Source organism: Copidosoma floridanum, unplaced genomic scaffold (assembly GCF_036245765.1).
Source record: "Copidosoma floridanum isolate Cflo_tuat_1 unplaced genomic scaffold, Cflo_Japanese_pri ptg000016l, whole genome shotgun sequence".
NCBI lineage: Eukaryota > Metazoa > Arthropoda > Insecta > Hymenoptera > Encyrtidae > Copidosoma > Copidosoma floridanum.
In genome coordinates, this window is record NW_028321893.1 from 11,585,960 (window position 1) to 11,612,549 (window position 26,590).

Genomic DNA, 26,590 nt, shown 5'->3' on the forward strand with positions numbered 1-26,590 from the left:
GAATGGTTATTCAGTTTAGGAAGAGGTATGAGTGAACCCGACTGCTGTTTGGAAGGAACTGACTTTTATTTCAACTGTAATGTAGGTACATATGTTTCTATTATCTAAGCTTGGCGTCGCGGCGCTCTGGTCGTTCGCTCGTACACGTTCGTTCATACACATACACTACAACCTCCCCTTTTTTATTTCGTTAAGTGATTACAACTGTTTATTATAGAAAATACATTTAATAATATTATGTAACAAATGTGTCGATGAATTATAAAATCATATCTCCGCTTCATAACGCTGAACTGGTCTTACAGTTCGATTTGATCGCCTTAAAATTCTGTTAATTGGCTCGTTACAAATTTTATCATTTTCGCTAATTACAGTGTTCTGATTTTGTATATCGTTTGTATTCGCGCGCCAATGACGCAATTGATTTCCATGTCTTTTATGGATTCCTCCCCCTTTAAATTTAATTAAACAACTGTTTGGAGATAGTTCTTTGACAACTTCCGCTTTGGTCATTGGGTCGAAATTTTTACGGAAGTCTTTTGCCATAACTAAATTGTTTTGTTTAAATTCTTCGCATCGCTTCCCAACTTAATTTTTTACTTGGTTTTTCTGATTATGTGTAACACAATATTTGACATCTGGTTGTACTAAATGTAAAAAAGTTCTTAATTCACGCTTAAATAATAATTTGGCAGGTGTTTCGCCTGTTGTTGAATGTTTCGTAGTTCTACAACCAAATAAAAATTTATCAATCGCGGTTTGTACATCAACTCCTGTGCTATTCATTATTGCTTTTACTTTACGTTTAAACGTTTTGACAAAATTCTCTGCAGCGCCATTTGTTGCTGGGTGATTTGGCGCAGAAAAGGTTTGCTTAATGCCTAAATTTTTAAAATATGTCTGGCATTCTTCACTTTTGAACTGTGATCCTGAATCGTCACTACGTGACGTGGCAGTCCGTGAACCGAAAAAATTTTTTTAAATAAATTGATTGTCGCATTTGCAGACATATTTTTTACAATATATGCTTCTGGCCACTTCGAATACGCATCCACTAGCAAAAAATATGTAAAACCCATATACGGCCCCGCAAAATCTGCGTGTAATCTCTGCCAAGGGTGGTCAGGCCATGGCCACGGCGTCAACACCATTTTTCGAGGAGAATCGTATACCTGAACACAATATTGGCAATACTTTGCTGCGTTTTCCAACTCATTATCGATGCTGGGCCACCATACGACCGACCTTGCCAGAGATTTCATCTTAACGATGCCAAAGTGACACTCGTGTAATTGTTCGACAATACGCTTTCGAACTTTTTGTGGTATAATAACACGCTGTCCCAACATTAGGCAGCCTCGCTCAACTGATAATTTGTCCTTACGTTGTGCATAACTTTTTAATTCATCAGGCCATCCATTCACTTTGCGTTCGGGCCATCCGCTTTCCACTAGACGCTCTACAATTGATAAAATTTTATCATTACTCGTCTCGTGAGCCACAGTTTTATAATCAAAACAAGCAATGTCACTTTGGACCACGTAATGTAAATAAGTAATCTCCGGTCTGAAAATTCTATAAATCGGTCTGTTATCGGTTCTTAAAATAAATTTACGTGCATATACATAATCATTAAATCGCGATACTCCAAAAATTATTGCAGCCGCCTCCTTATCGATTTGCGAGTACCCTTTTTGCGCTTCTGACAAACGTTTTGACGCAAACGCTACTGGTTTATCACCATTCGGATAGGGTTGGCTTAAATATGCTGCCAATCCTAGCGGCGATGCATCGCACGTCAAAATTAGATGTAGTTTAGGATCATAGTTAACAACGGCTTGTTTCAAACTCTCTTTCGCACTTACAAATGCTTTTTCGCATGCCTTGTTCCACACAAATTCTTCCTTTCCCTGACATTCGTATAACGCTGCAAGTTTTTCTGCACGCTTATTTATTAACCTTCCATAATAATTAATTTTACCCAAAAACAATTGTAAATCTTTATGATCCTTAGGTCTACTCATTTCATCAATCGCTTGATATTTATGTGGATCGACTTTTATTTCGTTACCGCTAATTTCGTAACCTAAGTACGTAATCTTATCTTCAAAAAATTTGCATTTTTCCACACGTACTTTAAGTCTACATTCATTTAATTTTTTTAAAACTCTATCTAAATTTGTCAAATGCTCATCTGTAGTTTTACCCATCACAACCACATCGTCTACTACAATCGCTACTCCGGGAATTCCCTTTAAAATTTCCTCCATACGTAATTGGAAAATTCCCGGGGCTGAACTTATTCCAAATGGCATGTACTTGTATTTGAATAATCCCATAATTTATAGTGACTTTAAAATCAGCACACATACGTATACTGCCATCTGGTTTAAGCACTGGCACTATTGGAGTAGTCCACTCAGAGTGCTCAATCGCTTCGATTGTTCCTTGACTTTCTAATCGCTTTAATTCATTTTCAATTCGCTCTTTCAACGCAAATGGTACCGATCGTACAAGCAAATATTTTGGCTTGGCCTCTTCTTTTAATTCTAATTTTACTTCGCCTTTTGTAAATTTTCCCCGGCCCGTAAATACCGCTTCATGTTTCTTTATTATACTTTTCAATTTCTCGTTCGCTACAACCTTTGGTTCGATCGTTTGATATTTTAAATCGTGAAATAGAGGCCACAAATTAAATGCTTTGAGCCACGTTCGACCGACTATTGCTGGCCCGTTCGCATTTGTGATGTAAACATCAGCAGATACAGACTTTCCGTTTGCTTCGATTTCAATTTGTCGTAGCATACCTGCTGGCTTATATACAGATCCATCGTGATTAAGCAACGTAATGTCTGACTCATACATTTCAATATCGTGGAAAAATCTATTTTTGTACTTTAACGGCAAGATTGCTGATTGAAATCGCAGCACCCGAATCAACTTCCATAGGAATTTCAACGTTATTTATCTTTACTGTTATAAACTGAGCGTCTACTCGTGTACTTCCCCGCACATACGAACTTTAATAATAAATTTCGCTTACTCTATTTTTGGAAAACATTTGAGTTATTTCGCGTGTCAAACTATCTGTATCGCTGTCTTTGTTCGCGGAATCTACTTAACTAACTCTCGTATTCTTTCTCTCATTCGCATCAGACACTCTTGATCTTTCAAAACACACTGTACTTAAATGCCCGCAACGTTTACAAATATTACAAGTGTGCTGTCGATACCGACATTCTCGCGCAAAGTGATTCGCTTTTCCACAACAATAGCAAATTTTTGTTGCGTCACCTGTTTTCGCCGCTGTTCGGTGTCCGCCTCGTTGCGATGCTCCTGCCCCTGGTGTCGTTGATTGGTCCGTTGGTCGGCCTTGATTACCTCTGCCTCTCCCCCTGTTATTTCTGCCTCTGTTGCTTTTTCCTTTAGATTGAATATTTACATTATGTATTTCACCTTGAGCTACGGAATTTTCCTTGCGTTGTAATTTTTCTGCTCCTACATGTGCTGCTTCGCATGCTAACGCTTTCTTCACAGCCGTCGCCATCGTTGGATTTTTCATTTTGAGCAGCGCCATTTTTATATCCTTACTTCGCAGTCCTGTTATTAATTGATCCAAAATTTGCTCTTCCAATTGCGTAAATTTACAATCTTTGCTCAGATTTTTTAGTATTGCCACATACTCGGTGATTGATTCATTTTCCAATTGCAAGCGCTGATGAAATTTTGCTCGATGTACTAAATATGATGCTTTTGGTTTCAAATGATTTTTTACAAGCTTGACGATATCCTCATATTCTTTTTTGCCAGGTTTCTCGGGCTTGCAAATTCGATCGATTAAATCGTAAGTATCCGCGTTTCCTTTACTCAACAAGATTGCTCTCATTTTCTTTTTATCCACTATATCGTTGGCAATACAGCACTGCTCCAACCTATCAACGAATTTTTCTCAATCGTCTTTTTTTTACATCAAAATCAAGTTGCGCTGCTATTTCCATCGTATATTTCTTCTTTTCGTTTGGTTCACTTTCGGATTCGATATCTTCCAAAATAATCACCTCGCTTCCTTTTCCTTCGTTAATTCTTCTTTTGACCCATTCTCTCAGTTTAATTCTCAGGTCGTCTAAAGTAGTTTTCCTACGAGTTTTAAAAGTCTCTGTTTGCGAACCAAGAGGTTTGCGGCCCGAGCCCAAGGCGAGGGACGTAACAAGGTTCGTAAAGGAGACTTTCCGAACGAGTTCCGGAAAATTGCTTTTTCGCCCGAGGAAGTACCAGCCTCCCAAAACCACCCGAGGGCGGAAAACTACTATTTCGCAATAGTGTGCGGAAAATGGATGTTTTCCGCACTAGTATTAGTGTGGAAAATCGATTTTCCCACATAGTGTGCGGCAAAAGTTTTTCCACACAGTGTGCGGAAAAGGTGTGTGGCAAAGGTTTTTGTCGCACAGTGTGTGGAAAAAGTGTGCAGATAAGGTGTACGGAATGATTTAGCCACACACCGGAAAAAATTTTGCTACACACTGGTAATTGAAATTCATACCTATTTTGTACCTATTTTTCTCACACATTGCGAAAAAACTTGTACGCAACTCGTGCGGGATGATTTCCCGCACTTGTGTGATAGACTCGCACTCGTGGCCGGTGAGGGTAACTCGTACCTCGCGATCACACTCGTGCTACGCACTTGTGTGCTCAACTGGTACTCGTTCCCAGCAACTTCGGCCACTTGTGAGCGTCAATCACAGCTCGTGCGGGAAATCTTTTATCCCGCACTTGTAACGTAAATAACTATTATTAGTTTGCTCTACAGGCGTGTTATGCGCTACAGTAAATCAACGATTTCAGATTGGTGACCTTAAGAAAATGTGTGACGGAAGTGGATTTTGCATGTTACTTCCCCTTTTTCCCGTCCCCCTCACCTTACCGTGCGGTGTCTTTTTTACCCCACACCATACCACACCATACGACGCTATGCCAGCGCAGCACAGCATACATTTAAAATTTTATTTAATTTTATACATTTTTCTCTAACTAATTCTCAAGAAGAAGAAAAAAAAACTTTCCTACTGGATTCAAACCTCCGACCTCCTTCACCCAAACAGAATCCCTTACCGACTCTATGAGCTCTCCTGACATTGAAAACGCGATTACTTCTTATTATGGTATGTTTTATAGACGTATATCAAAGATTTCCCGCACTTGTGTGATAGACTCGCACTCGTGGCCGGTGAGGGTAACTCGTACCTCGCGATCACACTCGTGCTACGCACTTGTGTGCTCAACTGGTACTCGTTCCCAGCAACTTCGGCCACTTGTGAGCGTCAATCACAGCTCGTGCGGGAAATCTTTTATCCCGCACTTGTAACGTAAATAACTATTATTAGTTTGCTCTACAGGCGTGTTATGCGCTACAGTAAATCAACGATTTCAGATTGGTGACCTTAAGAAAATGTGTGACGGAAGTGGATTTTGCATGTTACTTCCCCTTTTTCCCGTCCCCCTCACCTTACCGTGCGGTGTCTTTTTTACCCCACACCATACCACACCATACGACGCTATGCCAGCGCAGCACAGCATACATTTGAAATTTTATTTAATTTTATACATTTTTCTTTAACTAATTCTCAAGAAGAAGAAAAAAAAACTTTCCTACTGGATTCAAACCTCCGACCTCCTTCACCCAAACAGAATCCCTTACCGACTCTATGAGCTCTCCTGACATTGAAAACGCGATTACTTCTTAGTATGGTATGTTTTATAGACGTATAACTTCATGCTTATGTACCCAAGCATCCACTGTCCTCTAGTTTTGATTAGCATCCAACAAAAGATACATAGAATAAAATATGTGTTTACAGAGTGCAATTTTTTAAGTGCCACGATAGTTTAAGCTGATTTTTTTCGTAAAGCATGATTAACCTTATATTTAATAATATAATTTATGTGTAAAAAGGCTTAATTATTAAATTCATAATTTTTCGTATTTTTCTTTTTTCAAATTATCATTTCTCATGAATTAAAAAAAAAACTTTTTCCTGAATCTTCTAATTTTTCATTATAAATATTTTTTCTAGAATTTTTCAATGCCATTTTCATGGCTAAAATAATTATTGAAATTACACAAAACTCAACTGTATCCTGTGGAGCTCAACAGGCTTTTTATTGCTCAAGATAGTCGTGACGTCACGAATGTATGTGTAGTTATTTTTAAGTCTTTTATTGTAAACGAGTACAAATAGCCTTGGTACAGTAGGGCACATTATTACATTATTGGTTATACAAACATCAACATTATATTGGTTTCACATGTGTTACATTATTGGATACAGTTATTTAATTTCTTGGTTCAGTGATGATGTCCACAAAGACTACTTCAGCTAAGAATCTAGGTGGTAGGCAGTTTTTGCTGCGAGAAGGTCGCCCCATCTCTTCACGAGGAACGATTGGTAAAAAAGCACGTATGAAAATCACAGAGGTACTTGCTCGAAAAAGTCGCACTGGCCGGGAATCGAACCCGCAGTCTCCCGCATGCCGTCCCACAAACCAGCCGACCGAGCCACCACGCGCTCACGTCATGAATACATAATCAGCCTTCCGTTAAGCTGGAAAAGGACACAAATACTATAGTTTTTCAATATTTGCATTGTATTTTTGGAATTTTTTAAACTTAAAAAATGATCGTGAGTTTAAAATACGTTGTTACGTCGCGCGTCGGTGCGACATATTCTTCGAGCCAAGCTTGCACTTAATAACTCAGGACTCACAATGGTCGCGTACGTGGGACGTGAGTCTAGAAAATAGTTTAATTGCGCGGTAGGGGTACTCGGAAAAGGGGTACGACTGTTTGAGAGTGAAGGGAATCAAATTGCAATGGCTCGAAGCGGTAGTTGTGTAGTGTCCCAATACACTAACTTGCGGCATGCCTAAGATTTGTCAATATTATTTGTTCTAGATTTTTACATGTGGTTCAATTGATTGTTTATTTCCCGGAATTCCAAAAGTACCAATACTGTTGCGAGTAATAGTGTGTACGTTGATTTTATGCCCGCGCCGGAAAAAGAAGAAGAAATTAGAAAAAAAATAAATATTACACTTATTTTCATTGAAAAAAAAACTCTACGCGTGGTAAACGAGCGCGAGATAACTGAAACCGAAATTGAACCGCACTTGTGAAGAACCGTATGGTAGTAGAGGCAGACTCTAGCTATTCACTCGACAGTTCGAGAGTAAAAATGAACCATATCCTTACCTCGTGGTAGATTGGGAGGTAGCAGAAGCGGACTAAAATTACTCAGTCTACCGTTACAGGGTTGAAAATCAAGTAAGCGAGTTTTTGGGGCCTCCGGGCCTTTTTATAGAGAGTAGTGGACCTCTGGTCGCAAAAAAACAATAATAAGAAATTAAAATTTTTTTTGATTTATGAAAAATACTATATATGCTAGCTTCTTAAAAGATTTTATCGATGTCAGTTTCATAACCAAATAAACCCTGAGCAAATGTAGCATATTAAAACGTTTCATATTTATAGAGTGATATAGTTTTTAATGTTCAAATAATGTTGCTCCATGATTTGTACTTCATAATAACTCCAAAAACAGTATCATTTACGATCTTAACAAAGTATTCTACTTGTTCTACCTATTCATTGCTGTTTTCCAGATGATTGACATTCTTTAGTGACTTAAAAAAAATCAATTTTGTTTAAAATGATCGAATACAAAAAAGAGAACTTTTGAGAGAGTCGAAAAAAACAATGTCGTAGTCTATATTTGAAGCGGAGACGTGGGAAATCGTGAGAACTCTGTGTGTGTGTGTGTGTGTGTGTGTGTGTGTGTGTGTTAAAATAAATTTATTTTTGTTTGATGAAAGTAATTCATGTAGACTTTACGCGCGAAAAAATTAAGCGTTAAGCAGACGCTTCTATCATTTTACCTATTATTAACACATATCTTAAAAGCTCGAGAAATCTGCATAAGTCACTTTTAACATATATATATATATATATATATATATATATATGCATGTCAGGTGACTAATGCAGACTTCACAAGGATGCAAACTAATAAAATTGGACAGTTATGCGGACCGTACGCATAAATACAATTTTGTCCTCATACTAATCTTTCTTTACACTATATATCCACATAAGTCACCTTGATTAATATTTATCCCTACTTACCTTTGCAGACCGCGACACCTACCTATACACATACATGCGTACGAATTATTTTATTGAAAAATTTATTTCATTAGTAAACAACGATAAGACAAAATTTAAAAATAAACTGTAGTCAAAATTTGAAAACCAAGAGAAGTCGACGCCAAATCTACTTGTTCTTTTATTTACTTGTTCTTCCGTCATAAATTCAACAAATCTCGTAGTTAGTAGATATATTTTCCTTATATTTTGTTTCTACGAAAAGTTTTGTTTCCACCAAAAAATAAGAAAAGCTAATTGCACACTTATAAGCACACTGTGCGCTTTTTATCATTTGGTTTGTGCGCTTCTGATGACTGAGCCCTTTTGTTTTGCAGCCAACAATACCTTCCAATAAACTATCTAACTGGCTGTACTGATCTTTTTATAACCGACAATGACTTCACCCGATCAGCTGGCCAGGTGTTGGTTTTCCTTCGAAAAGTCTTATAATTAGTAAAACTATAGTATTTACTTTTGTAAAAACATTCTGGCCTCACACTATAATTTAGTCGATAAATTATATCTAACAAATCTTACTCTACATTTATTTAGTTTCAAAATATAATTACAAACTAAAGTCTAATCGGAATTTAGATTCGAAAAGAAGATACATTTTTTGAAATTTGGAACAACCAAAGTTTAGAGTATATTTTCGATTACATTTTTAAAGGAGGAGATAGAGCATCATGTAAAATGATGAAAACAGATACGAGTGGTAAAGAAGACGATACAGAAATTTTTGATGAAATATCAAAGTATGTACATGGTCGCTATTAAAGCCGTATAGAAGCAACATTGCGAATGCAAGAGTTTTCTCTGTGTGGATGAAGTCATTCTATATTTAACTTACCAGTACACATTGAAAATTAACAAAAATTAGTTTTTCAAAAAAGTAGTATTTAAAGCTATAGAAAAATCTGAAACAATATTAGCGGCTCGGTTTTAATTAAATAAAATAGATAGCTGGGCGAAAAAAATTAGATACGCAAATATTCCAGAATATTACTGTTTCAATTCAATGCTAAAAACTTGGGTTAGAAAAAAAGGGTTGGACATAATTTAACAATAGTTCGACTTAATATAGTGTTGCCTAAGCACTTTGATCGTTCCTTTTTGAAATCAATTTTAAATCAGGCGAGTGGAGCTAAATCTTTCGAAAGTTTGAAACTAGTTATTAACATACATTACAGTACGTTTAGAGATAGTGCTAGTGCTACTGCTTAAGGTTTAGTTAAACATGATTCTCAAGTATATAAAATATTTGAGGAAGCTTGTAACGTTATTCTGCCTGAGATTAGTATAATATAAAAATCAAAGAACAAACCATATTATAAACATCTGCCGATTTTTTGTTCCCTATTTACTTATGCCCCCTTAATTTCTAAGATGTTGAATCATAAATTAAAGCAAGTCAGTCGAATAGCATATTACACGTTACGTAGAGTTACAGCTAAAGTTCAAGTAGCAAGGAAGACTCGTCGCAGTCGTCGTCGTCGCTTACTTTTATTACGTGCTCAGCTATACAGCTATGGCTGACATTTCCACTCCTCTCCTCGTAGGCGTACATTCGGTACACCCTTTCTACGTATCTCCAAAATGTCCGCCTATATGCACATTTCCATGAAAATCCACTCCTGTCCTTGTAGGTACATATTCCTACCATGCTTCTCAATGTAAAATAAATGTGCGCCTGGTTCGGCCACTTGGCCACAACAGGGCGCTCCAACCGTTGGAAAAAAGTGCGCAGACTCCGTAGCTTTGCAATCAGCAATCTTCCTACTAATCTCTGGTGCTGCCATATCAAGTGAGAAAATTTGTTGCATGGTTTTTAATATTTGCAGACATTCGTGGTAAGACTATTCTTGAATCATTCCAAAAAAACTTTGTTGAAAATTTAAAAAACAATAAGCAAAATTATGCTTTATTACATTTAAATGAAATCTTGTTATTCAAAAAAAAATCATAAGCTTATGTAAGACTAGAACCAAACGAAACTATACCATCTAAAGATATTGAGGACAATAAAACTATAAATAATTTGGAAAAAAATTTGAAGGATTTATTTGTTAAACTGAATAGTTGTCAAAAAAAATATTTAATAAAATTATAATTAACGATAGAAAATTTTATTTTGTTGATGGTCCAGGAGGTTCTGAAAAAATATGTTAAATAGTTGCCTAAACGAAGTAATCCTAACAACTTATAACGAACTTTCGTATATTTTAAATAATAAAATTTTGAATATTAATAAAGGGAAAGAGCATACTTAGCACAGTATTAGTTATGCAAAATATAACGGTTGTGATCGCACTGATGAAAATATCAATGTAAATTTTCCTATAGAAACTTTCAATTATATACATAAAAAATTACCGCCGAAGGATGACCATGAAGGATTATTTTACATTTAAAAGTAGATCATATGTTATGTTGATAAGAAACTTGAATGTATTCAATGGTTTGTGTACTGGCAAAATAATACGAATAACTAAATTATTTAAATGCAAATAAAAAGCAGAAGAAATAACTGGTGAGAAATCTGGTAATAAAGTTTTCATTTTAAGAATCACGTTAATTACTGGTAATAATTCATCTTTGCCGTTCATAATATACAGAAAATGGTTTCTATTAGTTCTAGCTTTTGCCGTGGAAATCAATAAATCGCAAAGTCAAAGTTTTGATAAATTAGGAATTTACTACAAACGACCTTTGTTTTCTCATGGTCAACTGTACGTATTGTTATCAAGATGTAAATGTCCTGATAATATTATTAAGAAAATAAATCAAGACTTGGTATTTATCGTAGTTAATAAAGTTTATTATAAATAAATATAATGTGTTATACTAGTTACTCAGTGTACCTCTCTCTAACGCTCTAGGTCAACGACTTCTCAACAATATCAAGTACAACAGTTCTTCATCTTACTTGACACCTATTAGTATACATACATATATATTTGGTCATGCGCACCACTCAATATAAATTTGACTATTCTCAACATGCCTCCTCAAGTTTATGTTAGACATATTGGGATCAATTATTCTAAAACACCTAAGTTAATTTAGTTCTTTTATTTATTAAATTTTATTCTACCTAACGCTTTTGTTAGAATATCCGCAAAATTATTTTCAGAAGTAACTTTTACAATATCAATCTTTTTGTTCATATAATCTTTAATTACAAAATGATAATGAATCTCAATATACTTGGAGTTTTTTGTGTAGTTGCAAAATTTAACTGGTATATCTAACATTATTTCAAAACCTTTTTACAGTTCTATAATCCATAAGACTTTACTAACTGCTTCAGATAATGCAATGTATTCAGCTGCTGTGGATGATCTTGATACACTGTTGTGTTTTTTGTTTTCTAGTTAATTACATTATTATTCATTTTAATTACATATCCAGCAGTGGATTTCTGATCATATGTATTACTAGCCCAATCAGCATCAACATCACATGACAAAATATCAGAATTCAAATTTCTAACAAAACTTAATACTACATCCTTAGTTAAATATAGATATTTTAATATTCTCAAAGCATATTTATACAGTGTTTGATTGGAATTGTTTTGAAATCTACTAACGCGATTCACACTAAAACTAATATCAGGTCTTGTGCATGTACTTATATATAACAATGCTCCAATCAAATTTCTCTAATCTTCAAACTCATGTGCTGATTGTTCTGTTTCACATTTTGATTTTCCTTCCATCAATGTGTTATATAATTTTGAATTTTTAATATTATATTTTTGTGCTAATGATTCAATATATCTAGCTTGACTTAAAGTCATTTTTCCTTTCTTACTTTCATAATTAATATCCATACCTAAATATGTACTTACTTTATCCATTTCTGTTATGTTAAATTTTTCATTCAATAATTTTTTAATTTTGTTTAACCTTTCTTGGTTTTTGCTACATATAAGTATATCATCAACAAATATGATTAAGTATATTGAATTATCTCCATCATTTACGTAGTATAAACAATTATCTTTGTCACTTCGCTTCAATCCTATTTCTATTAAATACATATCTAAACATTCATGCCACGCCCTTGGGCTTTTACGCAAACCATACAACGCCTTTTTTAGTTTCCATACTTTATTTAAACCATCACTAAAACCTTCAGGTTGTTGAACATACACTTCAGACCTTATATATGCATTTAAAAAAGCATTTTCAACATCTAATTGTTTAATTACTAAATTTTTATTTAAATAATAATTTGAAAATATTTTTTAATGTCTGAGTTTTTGCTACTGAAGAATATGTATTTTCAAGATGTTCTCTTTATTCAAACCCTCTAACTACTAGTCTAGCTTTATACCTGTTGTCAGTTTTCTTTGTATAGATACACTTATTATCTTTTTATTATTTGGCATTTTGACTAAATCATACGTGCTATTATTTTGTTTGCAATCTATTTCCTTTTTCATTGCTATTTGCCAATTTTTTCTTTCACTACAACTCATCACTTCGTTATAATTCAGTGGTGTATCAGCACTCGTATAATTAACATATATATACGTACTGTAGCTGAAAGGATCACACCTATCAGGTTGTTTTTGAGATCCACTTGATCTTCCAACCGGTACAATGTATTAATCTTTTATTTTCTCATCTCGATTTACATTTTCATTTTTAAATGCTTCATCACCACTTACTTCTTCGTAAAATTTATTGCCTTCAATTCAGAATTATCATTTTCGTTTTTATCAGTAACACTCTCATTTTCATTCAATTCTACAACTTTAGTACCTTCCTCAACTGTATCTTTATTTTAAACAATTATTACTTTACCATTTAATAAAACTCTATATCTTACTTTCTCATATCGTAGTAATATTCCAACTTCAGCTTTTTTATCTCACTTGCTTTTTCTTTTTGTATTTGGAGTTCCTACATATACCCTACTTCCATATAAGATCAAATTAGTAATATTAGGTTTTTCGTCTGTTAAAATCTCATAAGGAGTTTTATTTATTGGTGTATTTGCTATTCTTCGATGTCTTAAATATACTGCATTTTTTTACTGTTTTAGGCGAATATTTTTTATCAATTTTAGCTTCTGCTATTAAACATCTAGTTGTGTTCATTATTGTTCGATTAAATCGTTCAGCCGTACCATTAAACTCATTAACATACGGTGGACATGTATCTAAGAATATACCCTTATTATTTACAAAATTAAACATATTTTGGTTTAGAAATTATGTACTATTATCACATCTAGTTTGTTTTACTTTTCGATTTTTTAAATTTTCAAAAAAATTTACACAATGAATAATACAGTCAACTGTTTCGGTTTTGTTTTTTATACGTATACTTTTGTAACATCCCGAGTTGATATAGACGAATCATATTATAAGTTAAAACGCAATTCATCTGTAAAATTCATACTAGGCGTATTGTGTATATACCGTAAGCTCATATGATAAATGGAGCTCATACGTCACTTATGTGCGTGTGTGTGTATTAGCTTTAAGACGAATGTTTCGTAATATGCTGACATATCATACGGCCAGCCTCGTCGTAAGAATGCATGTATGTATTGAAATTGTACGGAACATGTATGAGTGCAAAAATCGTATTGTGTGTATGAATGAATAGTTACTTGCCCATTGATTATTCATTTGTAATAATGTATACCAATTTAAAAATTGTAATTAATACATAATTTCTTTACACTCAAAGTTGATTGTAAGTTCCCCAAAAGGATTAATTACGAAATTTGTAAATTACTGTCACACTTGAACTTGTATTTGGCGTTCTTTTATTGCTGATGCCAGATTCACTGACCCAGAAAAACACAACCGCACTTGTCAAAAATATCCGATTGGTACTGTTGCATTGTTATTTCCTACTATATAAAATCATAACATGTAACATCATCGTGCAAGCCTACTGTTTTGCTGTCGATGCAGTCTGCAAGAGCATCGCTCATAAGTAGACCTAATTCAACCAAGGGCTTCTTTTACTCTCTCTAGCGCTATGGAAACTCACCACCAAGAGAAAAAATTGCTCTTTTTACGTCTGTCGCCTGTTCTCTAAAGTTTTAGTCCACTCTTGACTCCAGTAACTTGCGAGTACCTTATGCACGTAAGGCATAACGTGTTGGATGAGGCAGCTTAAGTGCAGTTCGAGAGTATCAATAGTATCGGACTATGCTAAGGAGTGAGGTACAACAAACGAGGCCCACTGGAAATGGTTCCGGGGATAGCAGAGAATGCAGAAACCGCAACATCTTTTCAGCCACGAAGTCATTCGTGTAGATTAAGGAACCACTGAAAATTACTGCACGAAGTATTAGGGGACTTCGAAGCAGCAGTAACAACAATTAGTGATGGATGTAAGTTATTCATTAGTAATATAATTAGTACCAAAACCTTGTTGAAGTAATCAGAGTAAATTGTACGTAAAAAAATAACTATTTTAAATTGTTTTAATTAAAGAATTAATGAATAAACATTAATTTAAATCATCCATATTATTTAAATAAATATTTTTTTACTCAAATAAAAAGAACAAATAAAGCTCACGAGCTGAATCCTGAGAGACCCACGAATGACACTAAAATAAAAATGTTTAGACCATACTCTAAACAATTCTGGTCAAAACACTTTTGGACATTTACTGAAATTATTAGCTATAGTTTGAAAATATTTTTGCTTATTAAAACTTTATATGTGTGGGTCACATAAATTTGTGTGTAAAACTTTAAGTATATATTTGATTTCATGTCTATTATTTTCAAATTTTAAATTGTTCATTTTATGTTGAATACAAATATTACATTTCGAATAGTCATTCTCTAAATTCTTATTCAAACCATCTAACATGTTACTTTTACTGAAGATATCCAAGTATTTAAAGAGTACATGCCCAAGTATTCTATGAAATTTCTCTTTCAATAACATATTACTGCTCACATTATATGCTTTTTTTTATATCTATTGTACTGTAAACTTTATACGTATTATTTTTATCACAAGCGACAGTTAACAATTCTTTTCTTTTATCATAAACTTCTTCAGTACGATTTTCACCAATAATTTTGAAGTTTTTAGCAACTTTTTCAAAACTCATTTAATTTTTATTTATATCTTTTACGTAGTAAACGTTAATCATTTTAATTTTTTTAATTATATTATTAGAAAAAAATTTTAAGTTTAAACTACCTACTTTTGTTGCTTTCAAATTTCTACCGTCTTCCACCTCAACATTAATACGATTTTCTAACTGTTCATATTCAGAAAAATAACTACTATTGTCAATTATATAATCTGAGCATCTACTATTTAAAATCCGTTCAGTTTGGTTATTCCTGTTGTTAACAATATTACAGTTATTCGCATAATTATTATTTAAATTGCTCTTTACCTCACTACATGAAATTTTTTTATTAAAATCATTGCCTCTATCTTCACCGTTGCTGGAATTCACATTAACATTCGCAATCTCATAGCTTTGTTGATATTGACGATTTTAATATTGGTGTTCTCTTGTCTAGAAGGTTCCTCTGCCTCTTGGGTTTTTCCACGACCTCTATAGTTTTCACTATATTGCTGTTGTTGCCTGTTAAAATTTTCTTTCCGTGGGCTTCTATTATTATTATTATACCAATCTCTGCCTTGATTTCTTGTATTTTCATTCGATCAACACTTATTTTTATAATGTCCAGGTTTACTGCACTTAAAACACGCTTTCTTTACAATATTTACTTTAAATGCGTTGGAACCTTTTTGCTTTCTATCTCCTTCCTCGTTTGTTTTCATTTTGTGCATTGTAATTTTATTCTTCAAATATTCAACGTTTTTACCTTCTTCTTTCAAAACATCTATAAAGTCATCTTTGTAACTCAATGATGATGGCAAAACGTTTAACATGTAGTCTAACTTTTCTTTCTCTTTCACTTGTGCACCAGCATTTTTTAGTTCCAAAACTAATTTTTCAAGTTCAGCAAAGAATTCACTAGAGTCATTATAATTTTCCAATCTTAATTTTTGTAACATCGTTCCCAAGCAAATTTATAATGCAGTTCATACGTGTCAGGATGTCTTGTCCAACTTCTCAATTATTTCATATGATGTAGCTGCTTACTCACCAACTCAAACTGCTTTGTTGACAACGCACAGTTGAAATAATTCATAGCTTTTTATTCTTTTTCATTCCATGCTTCTTGTTCTACTGTTCTTGGTTTTGTTTTATTTATTATTAAATCTTCACATTTCTTTAACGTTTAAAATACAGACAGTCCTTTTTTCCCAACGCTGTAATCTTTTCCTTCAGAAATTGGTAAGACACAATTCACATTGTCGGCCATCTTGTCTTCTTCAACTAAAGTCTTTTCTTTGTCTATTGGGATTTTGCCTTTACCACGTGACCTCAGTATATATATGACTAATATAGATGCGAAATAACACAGGTCTTATGGGAGGAATCTTGTTTTTATTTTTTTTCACACTTAAAAAGATATTGAGCTTAAAAAAGTTGTTAATTCCATGTTACTGACATAATGAGAGTTACATAGTTATTTTTTTCCTTTGGTGAATTCGTTCATGAAGGTTGAAACAGTGTTTTGAACGTATACGGAGTGCCGTTTAACCCTACTTTGAGCTGTTATATATATATATATATATATATATATATATATATATATATATATATATATATATATCAGTTAAATACAGTTATAATTGTGAGTATTGACATGAATACCTTAAGATGCAATAATTTAATGACAACAGCCAGTAAAACTTTTAAAAAATTTAAAAAAAAGATAATTAAAACTTTATTAATATATTCTTATCCTAAAACATTTAATGTATTTCATACAGTTGAAAAATAAGTTATGATGCATAAGCAGATACATTTTACGAAACTTTGTTTTCATGTACATCGTGCATTAAGGCTTTGTTGATGTAGATATATTGTAACATAATTTGACCTATAAACAGAACGTTAACCAAGGTTGAAAGATTTAAGGTGTGCTCACTTGACAAATGAATTTTAGGAATGTCTATCAATATAAAAAATATAGACAGCCAATTCTAAGCACCAGATCCCTGTCACTGTTTACCATTAAAATCGACAAAAAATTCGAAAGCAGATCACTTTTTCTACGTAAACTTTGTAACCTTTATTTGGAATAAGTAATTTATTCTTTAAACCTCCTGAAAAGCAGAATATGGTAAGATCAAATTTAAAATGTTTTCTTCGCATACTGAATAGTAAATGAAATAATTATTAAGATTCAGAGGGAATTCAAAAATAATTCGGAAAAAATTAGACTTACATAGCACTATTTGTTGGTAGGAGGTTAGCCCACAGAGCTCGCAGAATTTAGAGCCCCACAAGCATTTATGAGGAATTCTCTGTCAAATCAGCCAACCCCTTTACACTTTATTGTTCAACTTATAGTAATGTATTGAGGCCTAAAAATTTTTTTTATGCCATATGGTGATTGATGATTTTTTAAATGGCGGATCAACAGTATCGAAGAGGGAGAGAAAATTTTATAAATAATTTGTAATCGTTATGAAAATTAAATATTTCGACTAGTTCCCAGCATTAAATCAGTCTTAAGTCCTGCTTGGACTTAATTTTGACAATAAAATCAGGTAGTATGGTTTACACCACAGTAGATTCATTATGGCCGACGTCGGAAAATGGCCGACTACCTTTTTTTTAGATTCCCTTGAAACTTATATCAAACAAAAAAGCACAACGAGTGAAATACAATAAGCTGTCTTACATAATATAAGATCCAATACGGTAGTTAAAAAATGGTGGATGGCAGCTTTTTCTACAACCCTCTGATATGGGCATCAAATGAAATGGCATGACAAGTATAGTAAAATAAGCCATTTTACGTGATAAAAGATTTAATGTGGTGGCCGAAATAATGAAATTCTAAAAAAAAAAAATAATGGTTTGCGGGACCCATGGAAAAAGCGAAAAAGCTTCGAGAAGGTTTATAAAGTATTTTTTTTTTAAGTTATATAAATTTTTGGTAAAATAATGTTATTTTATTAAAATAATACAAAATTTGTTGGTGTTTATTTATTATTTTGTATTTATAAGAATTTATCGCTTGTTGTTTTGCCGTCTTACTTTAAAAACTTTTAGTTATGTACTTCCAGATTTTTGCGCTGTTTATGAACGTCACGTTTACACATGTATCCGATCAGAAGTTTTAACTAGCTGCCCATCTGAAGACGGATGATAGGATTCTATGTGTAATTACTTTAGGAATGCCGTACGGCATTCTATGTGGTTTTACATATGGCTTGACATAAGGAGTTTTGGATTAGTGACGCTATATGTAATGCTATATGGAAAAACACATGAAATTAGAAATTGAAAAAATACAAAAAATTTGTTATCTAGAAACAACTGAAGAGTGCTCCAATCTACCGCACTTTTAAGTTTTAAGTAGTTTTGTTATTATTTGTGTAAACAGGGCAACATCTTTAAAATAAGAATTTTTAATACGTTACTTTTATAACTTTAGTGTTTAATTATGCAAACTCATGTGAGATGTCGTTCTTTTACTCCATTCACTGTTTAAAGTAGAAAAGTTAGTATTAAAAATATCATTTTGTATTGTACTCATAAAATGTACCAAGTTTAAATTATGCTTGCCACTAACATGATGTATTTTTATGGCACGCCTTTAGTGGGCATCGCGATTAATTTAGTAAGGTAACAACGGAACGTCAGTCTGTAAATAAATATATTAGTACATTTTAATTGACAGGACACAAAACTTTGTAAGTTATAATAGTAAGTAAAGTAATAGTAATTTGAAATAGTAAGCTCATTATAACTATGACTAAGGTCTGAAGTAAGTTATTTATCTTTTATTTGCACTTCTGTTCACAGAGATTTCTACTGTATGTGGAAAATAATACAACAAAATGTTGAATATTTCTCAAATTCATGGATGCGTTATTCCATTTAAAATTCTACAAAAGAAAGGTCACGATGGCAAATCTTAAAAAAAACATATTAAAATATGTGCTAAAAAAGTTTTTTTATTTGCCAGCCAACAGTAAAATTTTCTAAAAAGTTATAAAAGAATTTAGTAATAAATTTAACAGCGATAAAATATCTTTAAAAAATTTTAAAAATTGTACACTTTTTATGAAGTGCTCTAATGATTTCTAGAAACAGAAGGTGATATTAAAGATAATTATGTCAAATTTTATGGTAATAAACAGCGATCTCATGAAGCGATGAGGTTGGAAGACATGTTTTGTAAACTTAGACAAAAAATTTTTAGACCTTCACTTATAAACAACGCCTTTACTTCTCAGATCCTCACTCTATAGGATCCTTTCTCATCCTGGTATGCTAGTGAGTTTGGTGCAGTACGTTATCTTGCCAGAAAAGCTATAAATTTTGAATTGAAGGAGAGTGTTTTAGCTAAAATAAATATGTTAAGTCAGGTGTATTTTTATCAAAAGAAACAAAAAGTACAGTGTGAGGTTTGTATATCAGTGATGTTAACAGGAGACTTACTTTGCAGGGGTAAAAGAAGTTGTCCCCGTAATGTGTAATGGTGAGTGAGTGTATAAACAAAAACGTTTACTATATTCTAATCTGTCAGATTCATGCAGCTTATTTAAGCAAGAGTATTCGGACAGTACAGTCGGTATTAAAACTTTTGTAGAACTTAAACCGAAAAATTGCGTACTTCGAGGACCTTCTAACTTACATATAGAGTGTATTTGAACAATAAACCTAAACGTAAAACAGATGCTGGACGCAATTGACACAAAGAAACGAAAAGTATGAGTACTACATTCAATGTCTGTAAGGAGTACTTACAGAACATTATGTGTGAAAATTCCACTAATCAATGTAATTTTAATTAATGTAGTAAATGCCCTAGTGTTTAATAATTAACTACTGCTGTGTATGTAAAGACACTGCATAGGGCTTTCATAAAAATAAAAGCTAATGTACAGTTTTTTCTACCATATTTTATTACCAGAAAAATTAAGAAATGAAGCTCAGAAGTAATTTTTTTCTATTAGATAGCTTAACACATTATAATGTTGCTATTGACAGTATTTACACTCTGTTTATGCCAGAATTTAAGAAAATGAAAGAACGGTTAAAAAAACTACCATCCGTAACCAATGGTGCTAATAAGCACTTTAAAAATGTATTCCAATTTTCAAATTTGTTGCATCATGAAGAATAGTTTAGCATTGAGGCGGAGTTACACTATTGTGCGACTGCGTATGGCATAAGTATTCATGACAAAACTGGTACAAATTTTAAAGGAAAAGCTCACAGAGAAAGTCTTACTGCAAAATCACAAGATTCTATTTTACATTCTAAAGCTTTGTATAATTAAACAAACTAGCATGCAGATGAAATATCAGTCTCACTAATATATAAAGCAAAGTCGCAAAAACCATTGTAATCGCTAATCGTAAGGACTACTTAACTGATTTTGCTGAAATTTTGCATACTGATTCTTGACACTTCCTGGATAGTTGTACAATCTAAACAATTGAAAAGTCTCCACGTTTTAAAAACATGATTTTTACGTAAAATTTGACGCAGAATACGATGGTTATAATAAAAACTCGATTCATTCTGAGGACAATTGTTAAAAATCGATTAAAACAATTAAATTGTTAATAACAATATTAATTTGTTGATAATTTTTTTTCTTAAATTTAACTCTTTAGCTACAAAAGTGCCATCGGTGAAAATTTTGTAGCTCTTAAGGATCTGGAGCTATACATTGTTTAAAATGAGTCTTCAACCACTATTATGAAATTTTTTATAACTTATAAAATCAAAAATAGGCGATAAAAAAATTTCTCTGACACGTATCTCTTATTTTTCAATATAGTTACTGGAAAAAATTTTCAGCCGAATCAGAGAGGTGAAGTTCAAAATCCGTTCTGTTTGTAAAAGAATTACCCCTTTACTCCCTTGCTTTGCTCTCCCTTTCCCATAACTGTTCTTCTCTATTTCCCTACCTTTTGGGCCCAGGCCAGCGAGGGCGCACGTACGCATAGCTATATGCTATCGTACGTAACACGTCTGAAGCCGCAACACAGACGCCCTCGGCGATTTTCTTCTGGACTTGTATGTCTGTGATAGAGTAGTGTAATGTTGTTTGTGTTGTATATTACTTCTAGTTAGAGGAAAGAGGGTAATTCCAAGCGCCATGTCCCTGATTATCCTACTGGTTTATTTTACTGTATCTTAAGGGTATAGATATTTGTTTATGTTTGCGCCCTTTCCTCATACAAAATAATTTTGTTACAAAATTTTCTTAGTTACTTATGGTACATAATCGCTTACATACATTTGTCTTGTTTTTTTTTCTCTTATATTTATTTACACATGAGCTATATATATATATATTTATATATATAGCTACGTGTGACTATAAGTTATATATTGCTTGTGAGAACCAGTTTTTTTTCAAACTAAGTAATAAGTAATCGCTACATACTAATATAATTGTTCATTTTGTACTTTTTCTTTTTGTTCTTTTTTTTGTTTTTTTGTGGTCAAGGATGTCGAGGGCAAGGGCTTAATTCTTTAACCTATATATAATATTGTTACTAGCGTCTGTCTTATTGCTTATCCTACTATGAATTTTATCATTGCTATAGCTATTCTTTATGTTATTTTTATTACATACAATATTTTTCAATTTTTTTTTTTTATCATTTCGCTTATCATAAACTACCTATATTTTACGATACATCGTGCTTCGAAAATATTTTCGTGATTCAAATACACTTACTACTATATTTAAGTGTAATAATGTATACTTGCGCTTACTTGCTGCGTATTTATTTTATTGTGTTAATAGTAATATTAGCAGTTATGGTTGATGAGTGTTTCATGATTGTTGTTGAAGATGTTGAGGGTCAAAGATGTACTGCTTTAACTTATTAGTAATGTATTTTTTGTATTTCTTATTATTGGATGATTATTGGTTGAGGTGTTGTTAGTGTTGTTTCTGCTCTGTGTACCTGTAATCATTCTAGATGATTTTAGTAATATCGGGGCCCCCATTTTTAAAATCCCGAACCATTTTGCAGCTGCTCCTATTAATATTTCCGCTGCCGTCCACGCGTAATCCTTCCAGTCTGACAGTTCTCCTTTCATTTGTCATTTCCTAATTTGTTATTCTTTCTAATTGGTTTTTTTTTTTCATATATTTTCTCATTCTCTTTGGTAATTGAATAAGTACACTGTATTAAAATATTTAATTATTATTACGCTCCAACAGAGACGAGTTTGGAAAGGTTATCAATCTTGTGCTGGAGGCTCAATTGGTTCATGTTGGACAAGTCTGATTTCCTGTTCGTAAAATTTTTCCGCTCCCCTCCTTTCGTTTTTGTGTGTCATGCATGAAGAGGAAATTATGATGGAGCCTTATTGATTTCGATGATCCGATGGCGCTGGCGCCCATTGACTGCAATTATTGTTTTGTACTTTCTTCTCTCCCTTTTAGCTAGCTTGTATTGCGGCTCTCCGTTGATTCGCACGCTGTATTTTGCGTGCCGTAGCCACTGTGGTTGTCTGGGTGGGTCGTTATGTGTGGATGTAACCTGTCCCTTGTGGGGATGTAACAGCTACTCAACCACCTTTCCTATTTTTTACTTTCTTTTTTTTTTGGCTGCATTATCCTGGTGGTTTGCTGCCACCGTAATTACCCTTGATTTTTGGTGTGTCCCACGCCCTAAGTTGCTGGGCGGGTTCATTTCAGTAAGAGTCGTTGGTATTGTTTTCGGTAGCGTTGCTGGTTATTTCTCGAGCGCCACTCCAGCATCCGGGTAATCCGCTACGTTTTTTTTTTTTTTGTGGACTTGCAATGCGTTGCTTGTTTTGTCTTTTCTGGATACTAGCGTCAGCTAAAGGAGTTCACTGCGCAGCCCGCGGGCCTCAGTTGGGTTACAAAAATCGTTTTCGATTGCTCCAGATCCGTGCCTAGGAAAGGATCTTTGTGGAATTGTTGAGAATAGTGGGATGCTCTTAGGTTATCTTCGAGGAAGGAAGGGGTGGTCCTAAAACGCCGCTCATGTGATTGCTTTAGGGGATCACGGTATCCAGCGACAACGACAGTGAGTTTGCGTTACCTAAAACCTGTCTGATTTTCTTTTCAGACTTCTCTCTGCCTTTCGATTTTTTGAAGTGAAGCTTCTTATGGGGTGTTCTGGGGCTGGGAGTAAGCTGGCAAAAAGTGACGGATTTAAATCGACCGACATGCTTCTCCCACTCCACTCAGCACCGCAATAGCAAGACGTGTGTATACATAAATATATCTCTGCTGCTGCTGCTATAGTATACAGAGTTGGTTGTATGAGCTCGGAAGCGGTCGAGTTTCGTCGTCTCGAAGGTGTTCTCTGATCTCTCACTGACTTCGTTTTCGTATTACTACGTCGTACTGTATACTTATGCGGCTGCATGTTCCATGTACATTGTTTACATGTGTGTGTGTGTGTTTGTGTGTGTGTTTGTGTGTGTGTGTGTGTACAGTGCAGCTAGCCAGTTCTGATTAAGTTATTATAAACAAGTGATACTTTATACGTATATATTTTTTACCTTTTCTTACAAAACTAAAATTTAGGCTTCATGACATTAAAAAAAAAAAAGTTATTACTAAGTAATTAATTATTAAGACAACTATTGATGCAGTTTTTGCAAGACTTTCATATAACATTACATCGATAGTATACGCATCATACTGTTATGACCCGACTTGTTTAAAGTATGGTCTTAACCGATTTATTTTAATGTTATTCGTGAGTCTCTTAAGATTCAGCTCGTGAGCTATAGTTGTTCTTTTTAATCAAGTAAAAATATTTATTTAAATAATATGGATCATTCAATTAATATTCAATTTTCAATTTTTTTATTAAAACGATTCAAAACAAATTTCCTCTTCAATACAGTCCATTCAGATTACTTTACAGATTTTGATATTAATTATATTACTGATGGAATACTTACAACTATCACTGACTGTTGTTACTGCTGCTTCAGGGTTCCCTTATGCTTCGTGCAGTAATTTCCAGTAATTACTCATACTACACGAATGAGTTCGTGGCCCGTAAGGGGTTGCGGTTTCTACCTTCTTTGCTATCGCCGGAACCACTTTAGGCAGGCCTCTTTCGTTGTACCTCGCTTCTTACCGAAGTCTAATATTATTGATACTCTCGAACTACACTCGAAATGCCTCAGCCAACACGTTATGCGTTACGTGTTAAAGGTACTCGCGAGTCGTGGGAGTAAAAAGTAGACAAAACTTTAGAGGACAGGCGACAGTCTTAAAAAGAGCGATTTTTCCGCTCGATGGTGAGTTTTTACAGCTTCAGAGCGAGTAAAAGAGGCCTTTGGTTGAATTAGGTCAACCAATGAGAAATGTTCTTGCAGACTGCGTTGACAGCAAAATAGTAGGCTTGCACGATTATGTTACATGTTATGATTTCATATATTAGGAAATAACAGTACAACCATACCAATCGCATTTTTCTGACAAGTTCAATTGAGTTTTTTTGGGTCAGTGACGATAAAAGCTCGCATTATCAATATAAGAACGCCAAATATAAGTTAAATTGTGACAGTAAGTTTATAAATTTAAAAAATAATCCTTCTGGGGATTTTACAATCAATTTCGAATATAATGAAATAGTGTGTTAATTACAAATTTTAATATCAGTGTTATTAAAGTGGATCATCAATGTGCAAGTTAATTATTCATTCGTACATACAATACAATTCATTTATTCATACATATAATACGATTTTAATACATACTTTCATTCTTACAAACAGGTTGGCTGTACCGTATGTCAGCATACTATTGAACATTCACCTTAAAGCTATTACGCTCACGTAAATAAATTACGTATAGTCTTCTCTTGTCATATGAGTTTGCTCTGTATTTACAATACGTCTTGAAGGACGGACAGCTTTTAGTTATAATATAATTCGTATAAACTCGGGATGTAACAATATTTTAGTTATTATAAATCCATATTTTTATTTTTTAAATTAGATGAACATACAAATACACATGATTGTTTAACTATAGTTAGAACCAGCTGAAACGCGGATCAAGACAGAGCCTAAATACTCTAAGCTGTGCCAAACGTACTTTGTAGTTATTTTTACAATACTAGCAAAAAAATTTTATTATTCATCAATTGATACTAGAATATATATTCATACGGATTGTGTCTAAACTTTGTATATACTGCTATACTCTGCTCGAATAAATACTATTTTTTTAACCTATATTTATTTTGTTCGTTTTTGTCAAGTTTGTTGATTTTTATTTCATTATTACTTATTTTCTTTCAGCAAACAATGTACAGTTACATAGTGTGGGTGGGTTAGTATGTGGGCGCTCGTGTATGCTTTAGCATGTATATGTATGTGTGTATCTACCGACATTATTGGTACAATTATTGTCGGATAATGTTTCGCTGCGACATACATGAGGCACCTTTGACTCTGTCAGTGGTCCTAAGACCTCTTACGCTTGATTTTTGTTCGTCTGATTGACCCTGCATGTTTCATGCTTACAGACCAATTTCTTTCATGTTTATACGTGTTAAGTAATTTTTCGTTAATTGTAGTGTCTTGCTTTTATTTTGGTAACGCTACCTGCTTATTATTTTATTGCCATTGTTATCATTATTGTTTTTATTATTTTTATTATTATTGTTATAATTAACATTATTTTTATTATTATTTTTATGCTACATTTTTTTGTTACATTTTTCGTTAGAAAACAACACGCGCGCCTCTTGTACGCTTTCTGTTTTGTGCGTATGCTATTTTTATAATTCCTCACCTTTACTCGTACGCATGTATATGTTTTTGTTTGTTCTTGCCCTTAGCGTAATAGTTTGTTTACTTGCTTCTGTTGATGTATGTACTCTCGTGGTGCGTCCGATGGCCGCGAAAAAAAAATGAGGCCAAAAGTGGAACTATGCGGACGTCCGCATAATTCTACCATGTTATTGATATATATGTTAGAAGCACATAAAGTCCGCATGAGTCACTATCCATTACTATGTATATATATATATATATATATATATATATATATATATATATATATATATATATATATATATACTAGTGGGGCTCCGCCCCCTGCGCGCTTTGCATGCCAACCCCCAACTTTTCAATCGATTAAATACTTCACTTTTGAATAAATCATATCATGGAGCTTAGGAGTAGCGGATAGTGGCTAAGGAAGGCTCAAATTAATTAACTTGGTAGAAATAAAATGAGAATTAGGAATTTTTTTACATTCTACAACCATTCTGACGAACGATATAACAACTCTACATTGCCGTTTTACTATACACGTATA

The 26,590-nt window shown here is 33.4% G+C and overlaps 1 protein-coding gene across 1 annotated transcript in view; it reads right to left on the bottom strand.

The window, feature by feature from the left end:
* Positions 1-1,122: 1,122 nt before the first annotated feature.
* Positions 1,123-26,590, bottom strand: part of LOC149374681 (uncharacterized) — a 32,474-nt gene continuing 7,006 nt past the window's right edge. Inside the window, exons 2-6 of the mRNA XM_089592418.1 lie at positions 3,503-3,932; positions 3,234-3,423; positions 2,373-2,912; positions 1,616-2,086; positions 1,123-1,172 (exon numbers count right to left, since the gene is read on the bottom strand). Coding sequence (XP_089448544.1) covers positions 1,123-1,172; positions 1,616-2,086; positions 2,373-2,912; positions 3,234-3,423; positions 3,503-3,932 — 1,681 coding nt within the window. The remainder of the gene's footprint in view (positions 1,173-1,615; positions 2,087-2,372; positions 2,913-3,233; positions 3,424-3,502; positions 3,933-26,590) is intronic.